This window comes from Danio rerio, chromosome 6 (assembly GCF_052040795.2).
Source record: "Danio rerio strain M-AB ecotype USA chromosome 6, GRCz13ab, whole genome shotgun sequence".
NCBI lineage: Eukaryota > Metazoa > Chordata > Actinopteri > Cypriniformes > Danionidae > Danio > Danio rerio.
The window spans coordinates 25,854,914-25,875,388 of record NC_141026.1 but is presented as its reverse complement, the minus strand read 5'-3'; the positions used below and the strand labels follow the sequence as shown (position 1 = coordinate 25,875,388).

The following is a 20,475-nucleotide window of genomic DNA, read 5'->3' as shown; positions in this document are numbered from 1 at the left end:
ACTCAATTTTAACCCAAGTACTGTAAATGGCTCAATTTAAGTTGAAAAAAAAAGTGCAGCAAGTTGCCTTACAATTTTAAATTGATTTTAAGTTAATGTTTTTTTTTACAATGTAGTTTACCTTTGCTGCTATACCGTAGGATCTGTCGGTATAACTCATGCAGTTTCTGTCTGATCTGACCCCTTTCACCTCTGTTCACATCTGTGCTTTGTTCAACTGCTGCAAGCACTTCATTAAAGTATGACTCCACGTCCAGCTCCATGTCCTGTCATGTGCATAGACAGATAATCAGACACAAAAACATCCACACAGCATGAAATCACACATGCAGAGATGCACATACAAATAAACGTAGAACCATAATTCAAACAGACACATATGGGATGTCCTGTGGATGGTCCTTTCCTGTTGCTTTAAGATTTCTAAAAATAAACGGCGTGTGGACAGACATAAAGATGCTGACCTGCAATAAACACTCACCCCTTGTCTCCAGCATTGTATAAACTCACAACTATAATTACAGAGTTGAACTGAGAGGTTAATTGTAGGTGCAGACCATTCCACCTCAGTTGGAAATAATTACTTCTGTCTCTTTGCATAGACTTTTCCACAGGGGCACAGTTTCTGTGGTTTGAATGGACATTTGACTCAGTTAAAGGTTCACAAATGAGTGTTGTCATAAAAACTTAACACAGATGTTTGTATGCTTGACATTCATTCTTTACAGCAAGAAGTTTGATAGAGGACAGTTGGCTAAGAGATTTAGGGCTGTCAAATCAAATTTTATAGACATCTAAAAAGTCTTAGCCTAAAAAATAGACTAAGTCAAGTCATCTCTATTCCTACATTGAAAAAAACATTATTTGATCAATTAGCTCTGACAGCAAATGTTTTTAGGTCATTAACTTATAAAAATAAGTTAATCATGTTGTTACTTAATTTTATATGTTAGGCAAGCTGTTTTAAGTCAGTTTAACACAATATGAGCTCATAGACTGGTAAAGTTAACTTGATTGCTGAAAAATGTAAGGCAACCAGGATTTTGTTACAGTGTGCATAGTGGTTTTTATAATGTCGATAAAGTCAAAGCTGCGTTAGATAAATAAACAGAATATATATATATATATATATATATATATATATATATATATATATATATATATATATATATATACATATATATATATATATATATATATATATATATATATATATATATATATATATATATATATATATATATATATATATATATATATACACACATATACATATATTAGGTCAATAAACTGCTAATTAGCTGCTTATTGATGGTTAGTAAGGTAGTAGTTAGGTTTAGGTATTGGGTGGGATTACGGATTAAAATAAAATCATACTTTATAAGTGCTACACTATAAAACCCAAAAAGGAAAAGTAAAACAAATCATTTGAGGAAACCGATTGCTAAAAAACATTTAAATTGAAAAACTAATCCTAATGCGTGTTGTGAACTTAATCCATTTGAATAATTCATATTATAATTCATTTGATAAAGTTATTAATATCTTATCTTAATAATATTAAGTTATATTAATATTAATATAATTTTATTAATATGCAGGTAATAAACCAGTAGTAAATGGTGTGAAATGTTACTTAGTCTAAAGTGTTACCAAAATCTAAAGCTATAACCACATTTCATATTGTGTAACATTTTCAGCAAATCAGAAGGCAGCAGAGTAGTTACAATGCTAGTTTAGCATTAAAAATGATTAAGTTCAGTTTAATATGAATGTCACTGTTGAAAGATGACCCACTGAAGAGCAGCTCTACTGACTCAAAAAGCAAGCCAGAAGCAACAGTAGCAAGGAACCAAAACTCCAGCAATTGACAGAAAAAAACAGGATGTGCAGTACTTTGAGTATTGCCCAACCTTTATTTGTGGACATTACTTCTGCATGATGCCTTCAGTAAATGTCTATGTATTTTTATTACAAACAAAATACCATAATATCCTTTTCACATTGCTTCCGATATACTGTTAAAGCCAACAATTAACTTTATCAAATGAAATGAGTGTAGTTAACTCAAAATTGATTGAAAGTTAATTGTACTTATTTGAAGAGTTTTGAACTCAGTATTGAAGGTAATTAGTTAATGAAATACCTCATTGCTTCAGCTTAAATGGAGTAGGTTCACAGTAGTCATATGGATTCGTTTTTTTTTTTTTTCACTCAAATGGTTGGTTGCAATCGGTTTCTTAAAACAGTTTGAGTTGCCTTAACTTATTGGGTTTTCCAATACTCAGATGATTTGAGTTCTCTTCACTTATTGGGTTTTATTGTGCTCAAATTGCATTGTTACTTAAATGGATTAAGTTCACAGTACTCATTATGTTTAGTTTTTGAAATTAAATGGTTTGTTGCAATTTGTTTCCGTAAATGGTTTGAGTTACCTTAACTTGTTGGGTTTTACAGTGTAAGAAACATAGAAGTAACACTTTTATTTACTTTTTAAAGTGACTTAAGATTGCAATCTATAACTTTTAAAAGTAACTTTACTCAAAACTGCACAACAACAACAGCAAGACCTGCTAATTTCGGCATTAGACTTGCTAGTGACCAAACATTAGCTCTTCTAAAGCAAACCACTGACCTGCAGCGCATCATTGAGAGTGGGTCCATCACAGTCCTCTCCCAGTACCGCCTGAAGGCTGTGCTGCACAGCCCACCGCATCATGTTCAATGGGTTCCGGAACATTCCTTGAGTCTCAATGTCAGCCTTTAAAATGTTGCTGAGAGACTCTGAAAACACTGCAGGATCCGCAAACACAAACACCCTAAACACAGAACACAGCCATCAAAAACACAACAGCAACAAAATCTGATTCACTTCTGACAGTGCTGACATGATTTTTAAAAGCTTGCTGCTGACAAATCAACCTCATAATGTCTTCAGGAAGCACTCATACAAAACTTGACATAATTGACTTACCTGTAAATAAAAGACATAATAAAGACATAAATTATCAAATGCTTTTAAATATGTGCATGTGCAATATGTTGAAAAATGTGAAGGCTACTAAAATAATTAACATTTTATAATTATTTTACATTGTTTTTACTGGTTTTACTCTATTTATTCCTTATTGTACTAGTGGCTGAAGTAGTAAAGGGCACAAAGTTGTTTTAGTCCAATTTTATTCATTTATTTATTTTTTATTAATAACAAACCCCTGACAGCAATGTTTTCCTAGTTGCTTTTATAACTGATTACAGCTTTACGCATTTAGAAACTCTCATTGTGACATATTCCATGTTGGAAAGAATAAAAGCAAACAGGTAGAACAGGCATTAACTAGTTGGCACAGAAACGTTCGAGGTTACTAAAGTAACCCTTCGTTCCCCGAGGAGGGGAACGGAAGCACTATAAGTGGATTGATTTACTAATCCACGTATGGGAGGATTCGGTTCAGAAGCCGCTCGTCTGAAAGAGTATTGAACGGGCCAATTAAGAATGAATTGGCAGCGCAAGCCTGCGCAGGTGTGCGGCTTATGCAATCAACTAAGTATATAAGCACACCTGGCGCCAGCAGACGCTATCCTTTTTAAGCTGAAGAGACTTTTAACAGCTAAGGAACAGTCATTATGGCGACGGAGTATAGTGCTTCCATTCCCCTCCTCGGGGAACGAAGGGTTACTTTAGTAACCTCGAACGTTCCCCTTCGGGGGGAACTCCAGCACTATAAGTGGATTGATTTACTAATCCACGTATGGGAGCCCATTGAAAGCGCCATAATGACTGCACCCTACCAACACCCATCATGAGAGAGCAGTCAGGCAAGCGTGACGCACCCAGATCATGAGAGGCGCGGTCCTCCAACGTGTCCTTGGCCCTAACTTATCCCACTTCAAAAGAAGTTTTACGGAATAGGTATATTTTTTTGGGAGTCGCTAGCGTCTAGATAATTCTAGGAAATACGACAGTACGTTGGGAAGCGTGCCATCCCAGTAGGGAGGACGCTGCGGAGACCATCCGCACCCAATAGGGGAAAACAAATGGAATTACATATGGACTAACCCTGAGAAGGGGGAGTGCGCATAAGAAGGTGGTTAGCAGATAGGGAAAGCACGGGTCCACCCAGAGGGGGGAACTTAACCGTGGCGGAAAAGCATATGGGGATCACCAGCGGGGATCGGCCATAGCAGGCACCTATACCCAAAACGCGGGCTGACCAGCGGGCAGACCTACAACGTAGTGGGCCAGCAAGTGACTCCTCCGCTGAGTCAGTGCTGGGGGCCTCGGAGGAATCTGCAGGGCTCACCGAATGGGGAACTTTACTGGCAGACAGGAGGGTTCACATCTCTCCGTGTTAGGGAAAAAAGGCACCGCAAGCGTGTACAACACCTACCGAGTTGTTTCCTTAATCACCAAAGGTCCATAACACCCTTGAGGAAACCGGCTCCACTCGCAGATTACTCGCTGACCTCTGCTCAAATAAGCACATGAAATGGCCTCTACAATCCAGTGGGATAAACGTTGTTTAGACACGGCACTTCCCTGCTGTCGTCCACCATAACAGACAAAGAGCTGCTCAGAAGATCTAAAGTTCTGAGTACGGTCCACATAAATGTGCAGAGCGCAAACTGGACAAAGTAAGGACAGGGCTGGGTCTGCCTCCTCCGGGGGCAGCGCTTGCAGGGTTACTACCTGATCTCTAAAGGGAGTGGTAGGAACTTTGGGCACATAACCTGGGCGGGGTCTCAGGATAACGAGAGAAAATTCCGGCCCGAATTCCAGGCACGAGTCACTGACTGAAAATGCCTCCAGGTCCCCGACCCTCTTAAAGGAGGCCAACGCGACCAGCAGAGCTGTCTTCAGGGACAGAAATCTTAAAGATACTGTATCGAGTGGCTCGAAGAGATCAAATCGCAGGCTCGTGAGAACGAGGGCGAGATCCCAAGAGGGCGTGAGAGGGGGGCGAGTTGGATTAATTCGCCTAGCGCCTCTGAGGAACCGCATGATGAGGTTATGCTTTCCCATGGTGCCGCCAGCCACCGCGTCATAGTGAGCGGAGATGGCGGCAACGTAAACCTTGAGAGTGGAGGGCGACAGCCTACTGTCCAGCTTCTCTTGAAGGAAGAGAGCACAACACTGATCTGGCAAGATCGGGGGTCTTCTCTGCGAGAGACACACCACTCAGTGAATAGACTCCACTTCAGGGTGTAGGCGCACCTCGTAGAGGGGGCTCTAGCCTGAGTGATGGTATCAACCACAGCGGGCGGCAGGTTACCTAAGTCTTCCTCGCATCTATGGACCACACGTGGAGGTTCCGGAGATCGGGACGAGGGTGCCAGACGGTGCCTTGTCCCTGAGAAAGTAGGTCCTCTCTCAAAGGGATCTGCCATGGGAGGGCCGTCGCGAGGAGGGAGAGCTCTGATATCCAGGTCCGGTTGGGCCAGAGGGGCGCAACTAACAGAATCTGTTCCTCGTCCTCCCTGACCTTGCACATTAACTGCGCGATCAGGCTTACTGGGGGAAACGCATACTTGCGTATGCCCCGAGGCCAGCTGTGGGCCAGTGCATTCGTGCTGAGAGAGCACTCGGTCAGGGAGTAAAACAACTGGCAATGAGCGTTCTCGGGGGAAGCAAACAGATCGATCTGGGCCTCCCCGAATCGCGCCCATATTAGCTGGACAGACTTGGGGTGGAGTCTCCATTCTCCAGAGTGAATCTGCTGCCGTGAGAGCACATCGGCTGCACGGTTGAGCATACCTGGGATGTGAATGGCGCGCAGCGACTTCAGCCGCGGGTGACTCCAGAGGAGCAGACGGTGGGCGAGCTGAGACATGCGGCGGGAGCGCATACCCCCCATGCGGTTGATATACGCCGCCGCCGCCGTACTGTCCGTCCTGACCAGCACGTGTTGCTGCTCCAGCACCGGGGAAAAACGGCGGAGAGCAAGAAACACTGCCAACAGCTCTAGGCGATTGATATGCCAATGCAGCTGGGCACCTACCCACAGGCCCGCAGCTGCATGCCTGCGACACACGGCTCCCCAGCCTGTGCTGGAAGCATCTGTCGAAACAACAACATGACTGGACGCCTGTCCCAGAGGCACACCGGCCTGCAGGAACGAGGGGTCGTTCCAGGGGCTGAGGGTGCGGCGACACAGCGCAGTAACAGAGACTCGGTGTGTGCCCGCATGCCATGCGCGTCTCGGAACTCGATCTTGAAGCCAGTGCTGAAGTGGTCTTATATGGAGCAATCCGAGCGGCGTGACAGCCACAGCGGAAGCCATATGCCCCAGGAGCCTCTGAAAATATTTCAGTGGGACCACTAACTTGCTGTCGAGCTCCCTCAGACAGTTCAGCAGCAGGCGAGCGCGCTCTCCGGAGAGGCGCGCTACCATGGTGACCGAGTCCAGCTCCATCCCGAGAAAAGAGATCCTCTGCACCGGGGCGAGTTTGCTCTTTTCCCAGTTGACCTGCAACCCCAATAGGCGGAGATGCCGGAGCACCTCGTCTCTGTGCGCAGTCAATTGCTCCCGAGAGTGGGCTAAAATCAGCCAGTCGTCGAGATAATTGAGTACGCAGATGCCCGCAAGCCGCAGAGGCGCTAAGGCACCCTCCGCGAGTTTGGTGAAGACCCGCGGAGACAGAGAGAGCCCGAAGGGGAGGACCTTGTACTGCCATGCTCGACCTTCGAACGCGAACCGCAGAAACTGACGGTGGCGCGGAAGAATGGAGACATGAAAATACGCGTCCTTCAGGTCTATGGCTGCAAACCAATCCTGAGAACGAACACATCGGAGGATGCGCCTCTGCGTAAGCATTCTGAACGACAGCTTGTGAAAGCAGCGATTCAAAACGCGCAGATCTAGGATTGGCCGTGACCCACCGCTCTTTTTGGGTACGATGAAGTACAGGCTGTAAAACCCGCTCTCCATCTCGGCTGGAGGTACCGGCTCGATTGCACCCTTCGCCAGGAGGGCAGCAATCTCCTCTCGCAATACAGGGGTGGACAGGGGATTGACCCTGGTGAAATACACGCCCGTGAACCTGGGAGGCCGTTTGGAGAACTGTAGTTCGTAGCCGAGTCTGATCGTGCGTATGAGCCACCGCGAGGGGCTGGCCCGCGCTAACTAGGCAGGCAGAGCCCTCGCTAATGACGTCATCGCAGCAACCGTTGACGTACCCGCGGAGGGGCAGCGCGGAGCAGGTGTTCTGATCCGGGGAGCGTGAGGGTCCCGCAGAAGAGCTGGAGGAGAGCGATTTGCTCTGGCTCCGCACCCTGACTCCTGAGAGAGGGCTTGGGGGCTGGGAGAAGAGAGACCGTCCCCCCAGCGCCCGAGAGCCACTGGCGGAGAATGCAAACCCTGCGAGCTGAGAGGCAGCGCGTCCCAGACTGGCAGGGCTTGAGCTGTCACATCCGGGGAAGGGGGAAAATGCTCTTTGATCGAAACTTTGGTGGCACTGAAAAGTACCGTTGGAATATGGGCCCCGCCCTCCAGCGGGGAAAGAGCAAGTCTCCTTTTCTCCGGATGGCCTGTCTCAGGGACGCTTCGCGGTCCGTTTACCGGACTTAGCGGTGCCCTGGGCAGGAGGGGCTACCGGCTTTCAGCGTGCTCGACGAGGAGCAGCGGAGGTGGATGGCTCGGCCGGGGATGGAGCGGGCTTACGGCCCCGCCGATAGGAGACTTTGCCCATCGCATCCGACTGCTCCTTCACCGCCTTGAACTCCTGGGTGAATTCACCGACGGTGTCGCCGAACAGGCCAGCCTGGGATATGGGCGCGTCAAGAAAGCGAACTTTGTCAACATCGTGCATATCTGCCAGGGTTAGCCAGAGGTGGCGTTCCTGGACCTCAAGTGTGGACATCGCATATGCCGTACACCTGCGCAGGCTTGCGCTGCCAATTCATTCTTAATTGGCCTGTTCAATACTCTTTCAGACGAGCGGCTTCTGAACCGAATCCTCCCATTCATGGATTAGTAAATCAATCCACTTATAGTGCTGGAGTTCCCCCCGAAGGGGAACACCTCTTAGGAGGATAATGTAACAATCAGTAAACTTGTATGCTAATATAAACATATAAAGCAAAGTTAGGCCCTGGTTGCAATGCAAACTGACAAAATGACAAATGACAACAAAGCTCTATAAGTAACCATGTTCACAAAACTCTCCCAGTCGAGAAATCAGACCTGTAGTGCATAATCATTAATATGGACATCCACTTACAGTTGAAGTCAGAAATTTTAGCATAAGGAATTTTTTCTTCTGGAGAGTCTTATTTGTTTTATTTTGTGTAGAACAAAAGCAGTTTTACATTTTTAAAAAACATTTTAGAGTCAAATTTATTAGCCCCTTTAAGCTATAAATTTTTTCAATAGTCTACGGAACAAACCACTGTTATACAATAACTTGCCTGATTACGTTATGCTTAGTTAAACTAATTAACTAGTTAAGCCTTTAAATGTCATTTTAAGCTGTATAGAAGTGTCTTGAAAAATATATAGTTAATATTATTTACTGTCATCAAATTAGTTATTAGAAATGAGTTATTAAACCATTATGTTTAGAAATGTGTTAAAAAAAATCTCTCTGTCAAACAGAAATTGAGGAAATAATAAACAGGGAGGCTAACAATTCTCACTTCAACTGCACGTTTTGATAAATTTGCACTGCAATGGTGGCACAAAAATGCTTATGAGTGATTATATGCACTATAAGTACCATTTAGTGTATATCTATTGTAAAACGTGGCTTAAATGTATCCATGCAGCAAATAGAGGTGTGTACTTTTATTAGAAGGAATGAATTAAGGTCTGAACAGGCATTATTTAGTCTGATAGTAACAGTGTTTTGAGCAGGCACAGAGCAGCCTTAAATATGATGTGTAAAGATGACTTTTAACAAACAGAATCTGCCTAAATACTTTAATAGTTTCGGTTACATTATAACTGAAGTTAAGACACCTCATTTTGCAGACAATAAGCATAATATAAGAATGAAAGAGGTTAATTTTTCTGCCCTGTACTCATTAAAGCATATAACATACTCTCTTTTTTGAGGGACAGTGTCAAAATATCAAGAATATTTCGACTATTGTCATGGTTAAGTTAATGCATAGAGCATACTGCATTGTCTGAATTTGAGGCAGATTTTATAGTAAACGTTTTGTTATTGATTGTGTTCTGTATGTTACTTATTGATGAGGAGAAAGACTATGATGTTAAAGCACACATACAAAAGTTAGCAGATCAGGAAATGAACTAATAAAAGTGCACCTTCAACTCACCTTTCCTGCTGAGGATAGTGTTCATTTCTTAGATTTTGTTCTGCAATTATCCTTCTCTGATACAAAATGCCTGCGAGAAAAATGCCAGGACAAACAAATGCAATGCACTTCAGACTTAGAATCAGAGTTTCTTGTTTATAACTTAACTGATATTTTTTTTCCTTGGATACCACCCAACAGGAAATCTATTATCAAGAGAGATCTAAACACTTGTCACATTTACTTTGACAAATGAAAGATCTGACTAACCTGGAGAAAATCGTTCTGTTTTCATTTGTCCAGCATAACTGAGGCCCACAGTACAGTACGGCTGAGGCAGAGTCAACAACCTCTTGCAGAAGTCATAAACCCTTTTATAGAGGTCATCGGGCATGTATACAGTCTGAGAACACACACGCACACAAAGGTGAAATACAGGACGTTAGTCAACCAACATTTATAGATATCGTTTTTAAGTCGTATGGAAGGGACCTGTGGAGCAAATTTAATTAGTGTGTCTGTATATTAATTGGGAATAAAAGCCGATACTCTGAATTTATGTCAACAATACATAATAAAAGTTCAAATTCTTCTGAAAGTTACACTTTTGTGCACATTAACAAACTGACACTTATTTCTCTGACTTGTTTCTCTGTGGGTGAAAAAAAAATGTCCAAAATTTCAGAAGCATGGATTACAAATGAATTTAAACAACATTAGTATGGCCATTCTGTGTTGTAAAAAATTAAAACATAAACAATATGACAAAAGCAGTGAAGTACCAATGGGTTTGGAGTCTGATTAAATAATCCAGACCACCTGTAATCATTTACTACTGTGTATGCATTTACAGTATGTCCTAATCACTGTGTCAAGTACATTTTGTTGGAGCAATTCATTTTATGCTAACAATTACGTGTCATTGTTTGATTGCGGTGACATTTGTATGCCATAAACAAAGTTGCCGCTGTTTTGGAATGTCACCAGATGTAAAGTTAGGATCCTGAAGAAAACCAAAATTCAGTATTGAAATTAAGAAAAATAATGAAAACAATAATAAAGGTTTGAAAGGAGGCATTGTTTCTCTTACCTGCATCACTGCATAGATGAGTGTATTCAGCAGAGGAATAAGATGTTTCTTGCAATCAGTTCTTTCAGCCTACGTGCACAAATAAGGTTTGAAAAAATTACATTTACTGTCTATAGTCTTTAAAAAAATACATAAGTAAATAAATAAATAAATCAAATGAATAATTATAAAAATTGACATTATGAGTAAGACTTTACGATAAGGTTGTATTAGTTAATGTTGATTACCATAGTTACTTACATGAACAAGCAATGAACAATACATTTATTGCAATATGTGTTCATACCAGTTAATGTTTATTTAATACAAATAAAGTTATTGTTAGTTCATGTTAACTCACAATGCATTATCTTAAGTTAGTAAATGTTGAGCTATGATTTATAAATGCTGCACAAGTGTTGTTCATACGTAGTTTATGGTAGCCAACATTAACGTTAGAAACCTTAAAAGCATGACATAATTATGAGTTAATAGTGACTGTTATTACTTGTTAATTACTGCATTTTTGTGAACAATTATAAGGAATTCACAGATTATTATTTCTACAGTAAAAGATGATCATTTTGAGTCTTTAAAGGGGACCTATTATGCCACTTTTTACAAAATATAAGTTTCTAAAATCCTTAGAGTGTGTGTGAAGATTCAGCTCTAAATACCACACACATGTTTTATAACTCTTTAAAACTACCCCTTATAGGCTTTGATTCAAATTGTGTCATTTTGTTGACTGTAACTTTAAATTCAAATGAGATTGTACTCTTTTTAAAAGAGGGTGGAGCTACAAACACCTGTGTGTCACCATAACAGCAGATTCAAAACTGTAATGATAGACGGCTGCTTCTCACTCAGGGTTGTGTAAGCTAACGAGGGAGAGATCTTCACTAATGGGTGGAGCTTTCCTTCTCTTATTGCACGTACAAAGAAAGAGTGTCAATCAAAGTGTTTCTGCAGACTGATTATATCAAGTGTGTTTGAAAAAACATAATAAATACCATTTTACCATTAGAGGCTGTCTATATTCATAGACTGTCGTCATACAACTGTGTTTAAACTCCTTATAAAATTGAATTGCCATTTAGTCAGGTGCCTTCAAATAAACTTTGTTCTCATTGTAAACACTATAAATATTTTTCTAAGTAACAGCACTGAACAGGAATGAAAATAGTAATGAATGTTTCAACAATGCCAAAGAAACTATAGTGACTCACTCTTTCAAGTTCTTTAATGGTGACCTTCACCAGAGCCAGACTCCTGAGAGAACTGTCCTGCACTTTCTTGTGTAACGTCCATCTCAGCATCCCTGCATTAGGAACAAAAATTAGCAATTCTCAATACATGCCAGAATGTGTCATTTGTGAAAGCTAGACAAGTGTGGAATAAACATCACAGTTTGAAATAAGCATCACAGTTTTTCAGCTATATTGATGTCTTAAAACATCAATGGCTTGCTTGACATGGCATTTATAAGTAGCACAATAATTATGTTGTAGATTGCAGTCCATTTGTGTTTTTTCAGCTAGACTAAGTGTTACTTACAAACATGTGTTTATCTAATTAAGATCTCAGACAGTATAAAGCCATGCTCTTATCATTCTTATTCAAAACTAGTTTCTTAAGTGGCTCTTTAGGGTGGTTGAGGTGCCACAGTGTATAGTAGTCAACATTTGAAAATCCTAAATATCTGAATTGTCCTAGATAAAAGTATACTTTAAGATCATACATTAGCATAATTATCTTCAATGGTGATTTCAAAGGACTGTAGGAAATAAGAAAAAAACATTTGAGTTTTATCTGATATGATATTTATCTGATAACATTTGTGTTTGCTCTGTTATGCAGATATAGAAACTGTTTTCGTAACCATGACAGTGCTGTTACTATGACAAAGTTGACTAGCAGAAGATAATGTGCGTGTTAATTCTAGGGTTGCGTCAAATCAGTGTTGAAACACATGTCACTTTATATTTGATCTCTGAAACACTGTGGCATGCTTTGACCTTAAGGTTTATATTTTAATTACTTTGATGAGTTGGAATCATACCTTTGTTGACAACTGTTTGTTCAGCATCCATTTCTCTCAGAATGGTTTGCAGACTACGGTAGATTTCAGATTCAATAGCAGCATATTCATCTTTTTCAAGAAAAGACAACAACATGGGTCATTAAATAACATTTGTTTAATCATCTGTTTCATTAAAATATATATGTCTATAAAAACCTGGGGTCTTTTTATTTGAACAAATACTGTGATTCTGCAATGAATGACATTTCTAGAATTTTATGTGAAGTTGACAACTGTTGTAACTATTGTTGGGCAAAGATTCATCGTATCCAGAATAAATGTTTCTTTTGACATAATATACTATATGTGTACTGTCTGTGTATATTTATTGTGTTAATATACTGCAAATACACACATGTATGCACGCATTTAAGAAAATGTTGATGTTTAGATATAAAATATATATGAAAAAAGCTATGTATATTTACATATGCGTATTATATATATATATATATATATATATATATATATATATATATATATATATATATATATATATATATATATATAATACCCACAAGTATCTTAAGTCGAAACAAACTTTCATTTTAGATGTGATTAATCGTGATTTATCTTTGCCCATCACTATTTGTAACTGTTAAAATATTCATCTAAAAAAAGTGTATTTTTAATTGTCTTGGCTTGTCCACCACATTGCTGCTTATTTCTGGTCCAAAACATTTAGATTTGTTCGATTAATTACAGTTGAAGTCAGAATTATAAGCCCCCCCTGACTTTTTCAATACATTTCAAAACATAATAGTTTTAATAACTGATTTCTAACAACTGATTTCTTTTGGCTTTGCAATGATGACAGTACATCATATTTGACAAGATATTTTTCAAGACACTTCTATACAGCTTAAAGGCTTAACTAGGTTAATTAGGTTAGCTAGCAAGTCAGGGTAATTAGGCAATATATTGTATAACAATGGTTTGTTCTGTAGACTATCGGGGGGGGGGGGGGGGATTGCTTAAAGGGGCTAATAAGTTTGACCTTAAAATGTTTTTTTTTTTTTTTTAAACAGCTTTTATTCTAGCAGAAATAAAACAAATTAGACTTTCTCTAGAAGAAAAAATATTATCGGGCATACCCTGAAAATGTCCTTGCTCTGTTAAACATCATCTGGGAAATATTCTGACTTCAACCGTACATAATTGTATTGACCAGAAAAAATTGTAAAGAAGTGCATATTTAGAGACTTACAAATCGATTAAAACATATGTCAATAATCTTTTGTCACTGATTAGGACTATTTGTCGTAATTATCATGTATCATCAAACTATACACCCATACTGTAATATACTATCACTTTTCTAAAGGCATAACTCTCACCTGCCACAACATTAATACTGCAAGAATTTCTCCAGGATGCCATATTGTAGCTTGTTCCTTACATAATGAGGTAAACGGAAAAAATCACCACTCTGCCTACTGACACAAATACAAAAACAAAGGATCAGGAACGTTGTACAGAAAAGAGAAAATAATACTTAAACTTTAGTAAAGAATATTTATTCGTCATTAATCCCTCTTATGTCATTCTTCATGTTATTTCTTCAGCAAGCTTAAAATAACAAGAATGGTAGTGTCCAAAGAATACTGCATAATTTAGATTTTTTTTTGTACATAAAATTAGCGTACTTCATTTGCTTAACTGATAATCGTCATATTTTTACACATTGCTGTTTTTTTATTGCTTTACTTCTATTGTCTTCATTTGTGAGACAAATTATCACATGTAATTTAATGTAATTTATTTTATTATCCAAACAGATTTAAACTAACATCCAGATGAGTGAATGTTTTGCTGAACTATCCATGTGCTGGACATCATACCGTGACTCTCACTTTTATGTTTAAACCTCTGACTTTGCATATTCTTTGAACTAATAAAACACAGCAGGTATAACATTAAATTATTCAGCACATTATTATATGCACCCTGTGTGAGCTCAGTGAACCCTTTACTGTAAATGAAAGCCAAAGATGTTTACCACACAGCAAACACACTCAGACATGACCAAGGTGAACCGACAGGTGCACTTTTACCCACTACTGATTAAAAGGAAAATTCCCCCTTCGTTTCACCCTCTCAGACACAGTTTATAACTGAGCAGTAATGGAATGCAACTACTGTAACTACACTTTAAGTACAACCTAATGACCTTTAAGTTAGAATCTACTTCCAAGAAACTAGTGAGGAAAAAAGCAGCAGAAGAAAATATAATACTGCAAAGTCCAGCTAGTCAAAACAGGTGCAAGAGAGAAATAAACAAACCTGTAAACTGAATAACTGAAACTAAACAAAGAAGCCTTTTTTAGTGACCGACACAGTAATTATGCAACTTTCCGACAGCTTGGTTTCTCGCTGCTGAACTTAGAATCAGATTTCAAACTCTACTAAGCAGCAACTGTCTACAAGGAAAATTAAAAGTTGGAATCTGAAAAGAAAAGAAAAGAAAAAAAATGTCAACTGACTTACCATCTGTCCTTGTGAGAACATTAACAGACTACATCATAAAGCATTCATTTATAAAAAACTTGTTCTGACCAGACAGTCAGAGTGAGAGCTGTACACTTCCTCTAACTGCTGCGGCTGTCACTGAGGACAACTGCAACTCTGCCTCAAAGCTAAGTGAAAGCGAGGGAGGGACAAGAAAACGAGAGAGAGAAATAGAGAGAGCGCGAGAGAGAGAGAGAGGCAGAGGAAAGTTTAAAGTTAGAAGTGTGCTGAGTGGGTGTGTGTGGATACAATGAAGGGAAAGTCCTTTAAAATATTTTGCCTAATTTGTTATTCATATTGCAAGCAACACCCTGAACCGTATTTTTAGACAAATTCAGCATAAATTATCTCATATCCTGCCAAACAAATGTGACTCATATGCATGTGCAGTGTGCATAAGCTTACTGCTGCTGGTTGGCAAAAGCAGCACGCAAAGATTAAGCCCCTGATTGTGCACATAAAGGCATTGAACAAGCAAAGAGAAACAGGGTCAAGAGCGCTGTATCAGCACTGAAAGCAGCTTGCTGAACCACAGACTTCCTGTTGCTCAATTGGCCCTCACTCTCTCAGAAAGACAGAAGATGACAGGACCTGACACGCATCCTGCCCTCTAAATGTGGGGGCGGCCATACACACAACTGAGATATATTTAGCATAGGTCACAGAAAAAAAGTTACACCTAGACATTTTTTTTCTAATTTTAGGTTCAGTCATTAGGGTCAACAAATAGGGTGCATTTCATTAAGATACACTCTCAGAAATAAAAGAATGATAGCTGTCACTGGTGTGGTACCTTTTGGGCCCGGATTGGTACCTCGTATACGCGTTCTGACAAGTTTTTACCTCATTGAGCTGAAATTAACCTAAATAACACTTTCAGTTTTGATTGTACAGATAAAATCAATACATCAATTGAATCTGTTAGGTGTCTAGTTTTAAATGTGTACACTCACAACAAAAACAAATGTGTGTGCTTTTGCAAAACAAGGATAATAAACAGTGTAGGTAATCTGTCTTTTCTCTCTCCGTGAACTGTTTTTAGAAACGCGTCAGTAAAATGTGCTGAAACTCCGTGAAAATAAAACACCCAGACATGAGACACATATCTTTATAAAGCTTGAAGTGTCTACTTTTAAATGCATGCATGTTGAAAACAAATATTGTTTGATAAAGTAATCAGTATGAAACCAACGCTATGTCTAGCTTCTCAGTCTGAGCTCATTAGAGTTAATGCGACCACGCCCACGAGGCTTTGATATTACAAATAGCCTGCATGAGAAGCGCGCAACAGTAGATTGTGTCAGGAAAAACACGTCATTAAAATGAACTGAAACTCAGCAAATACTCGCCAAAGTAACATGAGAGATGTTTCTAAAGAAAGCTTGATATGTCTACTTTTGCATTAACCAATTCAAGTCGAAAACAAATAATCTCCTTTCATGTAATCCGTATAATAGTAAGCACTGGTACGGATTCTCTTGTCGCCTCATTACAGCGAACGTGATCCCGCCAGCAGTAAAGGCGCAGTTCATATGGAAATGAACTGAAGGGAGCCAGCCAGGTGATAATGTACACGCTCCCCGAGACATGGCATCAAACGACAAGCTTTATTATAGTTTCTTTTTTTTGTTTGAATGATGGCACGTAACATGGGTGAAGAAGCACAGTACTAAACAGTGACAAAGAATTTAACTTCTCCTCAGAGGAAGAGCGCGACTCTGATGACGAGTGCATGCATTTTGAAGAATGTCTAGACCCAGCAAAGTACAGAATTCCTGTCGATAGGTCTTTTATTCTAACCTTTATGATATGTATAAAATATGTCCTTACAGGCCACTGATAGTTTCATTGCTTTACAAAGTGTCTCCTATAACGCATAGCGTATAATTATAAACATAGGCCTATATAATAAAAAAATGTAATGTTATATGAAATAAACTTATATATAGTAATATAATATAATAATATATATATATATATATATATATATATATATATATATATATATATATATATATATATATATATATATATATATATATATATATATATGTGCATTATTATATGTATTAGTATTATTAAATGTACAGTATATTATAAAAATAAATACTTGTTTACAATACAGGTGGTGTTCTGTTTAAAAATTCCTATGTGGTAACTGAGTTTATTAGGTTAACTAGTATCGAGTTATTTTGTGTGATAGTTAAAAATATTTTAAATAAACTCTAAACAAAAAAAAATGTATAAACTTATTTTTTTCTTTTCTTTCTTGAAACTCTTAGTCACATACCTGTCTAATGGCTCATTATGCAGCTCATTATGCAGGTCTTTGTCTTCTCTGTTGTGACTCACTGCATAGTAATGATAGATCACGCCTTCTCACATAAACCATTTTCACACAGAAAGTAACTCAGTAATTCAGTAACTTAAGTAACTCAGTAACTCAGTAACTTAATTCATTGTATTGTTTTATGTGAGCAAGTGAACAAGATGATTCTCACATCATTTTGAAGCAAAAGCACTAGGCTACAAGGGTCGCGGAGGCAGCAGTCTTAGGAGAGAACCCCTGACTCCCCTCTCCCCTGACACTTTTTCCAGCTCCTCCAGGGGGATCCTGAGGCGTTCCCAGGCCAGCCGAGAGACAAAGTTCCTCCAGCATGTCCTGGGTTTTCCCCGAGGCCTCTTCCCGGTGGGACATGCCTGGAACACCTCCCTAGCTAGAAAACAGATGCCAGAGCCACCTCAGCTGACTTCTCTCGTTGTGAAGGACCATCGCCTCTACTCCAAGCTCCTCCTGGGTGACTGAGCTCCTCACCCTGTCTATAAGGGTGCGCACTGCCACTCTACGGAGGAAACTCATTTCAGCCAAACTCATTTCATTTGACCCAAAGCACATGACCATAGGTGAGAGTAGGAACATAGATTGACCGGTAAATCAAGAGCTTTGCCTTTCGGCTCAGCTCCTTCTTCACCACAACGGACTGCTACATCAAGCCCATTACTGCTGCCGCTGCACTGATCCGCCTGTCAATCTCACTATCCATCCTTCCCTCACTCGTTAACAAAACCCCAAAATACTTGAACTTCACCTGGAGTAAGGACTTTTCTTCAACCTGGAGATGGCAAACCACCTATTTCCGGTAGAGCACCATGGCCTCAGACTTGGAGGTGCTGATTCCTGCGTCACACTCAGCAGCAAACCGCTCCAGTGCATGCTGAAGGTCCATGTTCGAAGAAGCCAACAGAACGACATCATCTGCGAATAACAGAGATGAAATCATGTGGTCCCCGAACCAGACCCCCTCCAGCCCAAGGCTACGCTTTGAAATTCTGTCCATGAAAATTTTGAACAGAATTGGTGACAAACAGGAAATGAGTTTGATTTATTGCCGGCAATGCGAACCAAACTCCTACTCTGTTTATACAGGGACGAGAGAAATCTTAACAAAGCGTCTCTGACCCCATACTCCCACAGCACCCTCCACAGAATGCCACGAGAACCACGGTCGAATGCCTACTCCAAGTCCACAAAACACATGTGGACTGGTTGGGCATACTCCCATGAACTCTCGAGCACCCTGATGAGAGTATACAGCTGCTTCAGTGTGCCACGGCCCAGACGAACACGGCATTGTTCCTCCTGAATTCTAGGTTTAACCATCAGCTTGATCCACAGTCTCTGCTTCCTCAATGAAAGACATGTCAGGGGGTTTAGGGAGATCCTCAAAGTATATCTTCCACCGTCCGACAACATCCCCAGTCAAGGTCAACAGCTCCCCACTTCCACTATAAACAGTGTTGATGTGGAGCTGCTTTCCCCTCCTGAGGCACCGGGTGGTTTGCCAGAATCTTTTTGGGGCCAACCGATAGTCTTCGTCAATGGACTCCCCGAACTCTTTCCAGGCCCGAGTTCCGCAACCGCCCGTGCTGTAGCATGCTTGGCCTGCCGGTGCCCATCAGCTCCCTCGGGAGACCTGCAAGCCAACAAAGCTGTGTAAGACTCCTTCTTCAACTTGACGGCAACCCTTACTTCTGGTTTCCACCACCGGGTTCGTGGATTGCCGCCTCAACAGGCACCACAGACCTTACGGCCACAGCTCCTCACAGCCGCATCTACAATGGAATTGGAGAACATGGACCACTCTGCCTCAATGTCTCCAATCTCCCTTGGGATCTGGTCAAAGCTCTTCCGGAGGTGAGAGTTGAAAATTCCTCTGACTTGAGGTTCAGCCAAAAATTCCCAGAGAACCCTCAAAATATGTTTGGGCCTGCCAGGTCTGTCCAGCTTTCCCCCCTGCCAGCGGATCCAACTCACCACCAGGTGGTGATCAGTTGACAGCTCTGCCCATCTTTTTACCCAAGAGTCCAGGACATGTGGTCGGAGATCGGATGATACAACCACAAAGTCTATCATTGAACTCCACCCTAGGGTGTCCTGGTGCCATGTGCACTGATGGACACCCTTATGCTCAAAAAAGGTGTTTGTTATAGACAAACTGTGATTAGCACAGAAGTCCAATAACAGAACTCCTCTCGGGTTCAGATCAGGGAGGCCGTTTCTCTCAATCACGCCTCTCCAAATATTACTGTAATTACCCATGTGGGCATTGAAGTCCCCCAGTAGAACAATGGAGTCCCCAGTCTGAGCTCCTTCTAGTACCCCTCTCAAGGACTCCAAGAAGGCCGGGTACTCTACACTGTTGTTTGGTCCATAGGCACAAACCACAGTGAGAGACCTATCCCTGACCCTAAGGCGCAGGGAGGTGACCCTCTTGTTTACTGGGGAAAACTCCAACACATGGTGGCTAAATTGGGGAGCTAAAAGCAAGCACACACTAGCCCACCGCCTCACACCGTGGGCAACTTCAGAGTAGAAGAAAGTCCAGCCCTTCACTAGAAGTTGAGTTCCAGAGCCCCAGCTGTGCGTGGAGGTGAGCCATACCGCGCGACGTTATGGTCCTCGATCTAATGGAGTTCATAAGGGGTTTTTGAACCACACTTAGTCTGGCCTGTCACCTAAGACCTTTTTGCCTTGGGAGACCCTACCAGGGGCATTAGCCCCTGACAACATAGCTCTTGGGATCACTCAGGCACCCAAACTCTACCCCCACAATTAGGTGGCAGTCTATGGAGGAGTTATTATAGTAATTATTATTATTATTATTATTATTATTATCATAACCTTTATTTTACGAGGTAAGAAATGTTATGTTGAGATTAAAAATCTTTTTACAAGAGCATTCTAGCCAAGATTTGTCAGCATACATGTCACATAGGTCTATCAGACAATAAACTAAAAAAAAAAAAAAATGACAATGGTGAGTATTTACTCTCATTGCCTGTAGTTTACGTCTCAGGTCTTCTCTGTGTTTTGCCTGCTTGTGCCTCTAAGTGTGAATGTCTCTCCGGTAGCCATAATCTTTCAGTAATGTTTGGCATTATCACACAGTATGTTTGCCATTTATCTGAATGGCTGTGGTTCGCTAAGCTATCTGTATAAATGATCATATGTATATATGGGCATCAGAGTAAATCGTGTTTGATACTCAAGGGGGG

At 40.6% G+C, this 20,475-nt stretch overlaps 1 protein-coding gene and 1 long non-coding RNA gene across 4 annotated transcripts in view; one reads left to right on the top strand and one right to left on the bottom strand.

Moving 5' to 3' along the window:
* The window catches only part of pik3r6 (phosphoinositide-3-kinase regulatory subunit 6), a 42,410-nt gene extending 27,390 nt beyond the window's left edge, over positions 1–15,020 (bottom strand). For 2 of the 3 annotated variants that reach the window (XR_015493635.1, XM_087257193.1), the window contains exons 1-9: positions 14,899–15,020; positions 13,749–13,844; positions 12,391–12,480; positions 11,558–11,649; positions 10,350–10,418; positions 9,530–9,662; positions 9,281–9,350; positions 2,636–2,819; positions 122–266 (exon numbers count right to left, since the gene is read on the bottom strand). Coding sequence is in view for 2 of the 3 variants with exons in the window: in XM_087257193.1 (XP_087113319.1) it covers positions 122–266; positions 2,636–2,819; positions 9,281–9,350; positions 9,530–9,662; positions 10,350–10,418; positions 11,558–11,649; positions 12,391–12,480; positions 13,749–13,791 (826 nt within the window). In the remaining variant the exon portion in view is untranslated. Of the gene's footprint in view, positions 1–121; positions 267–2,635; positions 2,820–9,280; positions 9,351–9,529; positions 9,663–10,349; positions 10,419–11,557; positions 11,650–12,390; positions 12,481–13,748; positions 13,848–14,898 lie in introns of all 3 variants that reach the window. The other variant, XM_087257192.1, reaches the window with a different exon arrangement.
* The window catches only part of LOC147843513 (uncharacterized), a 721,012-nt gene that overhangs the window by 45,346 nt on the left and 655,191 nt on the right, over positions 1–20,475 (top strand). The gene's annotated exons all lie outside the window — the stretch shown is intronic.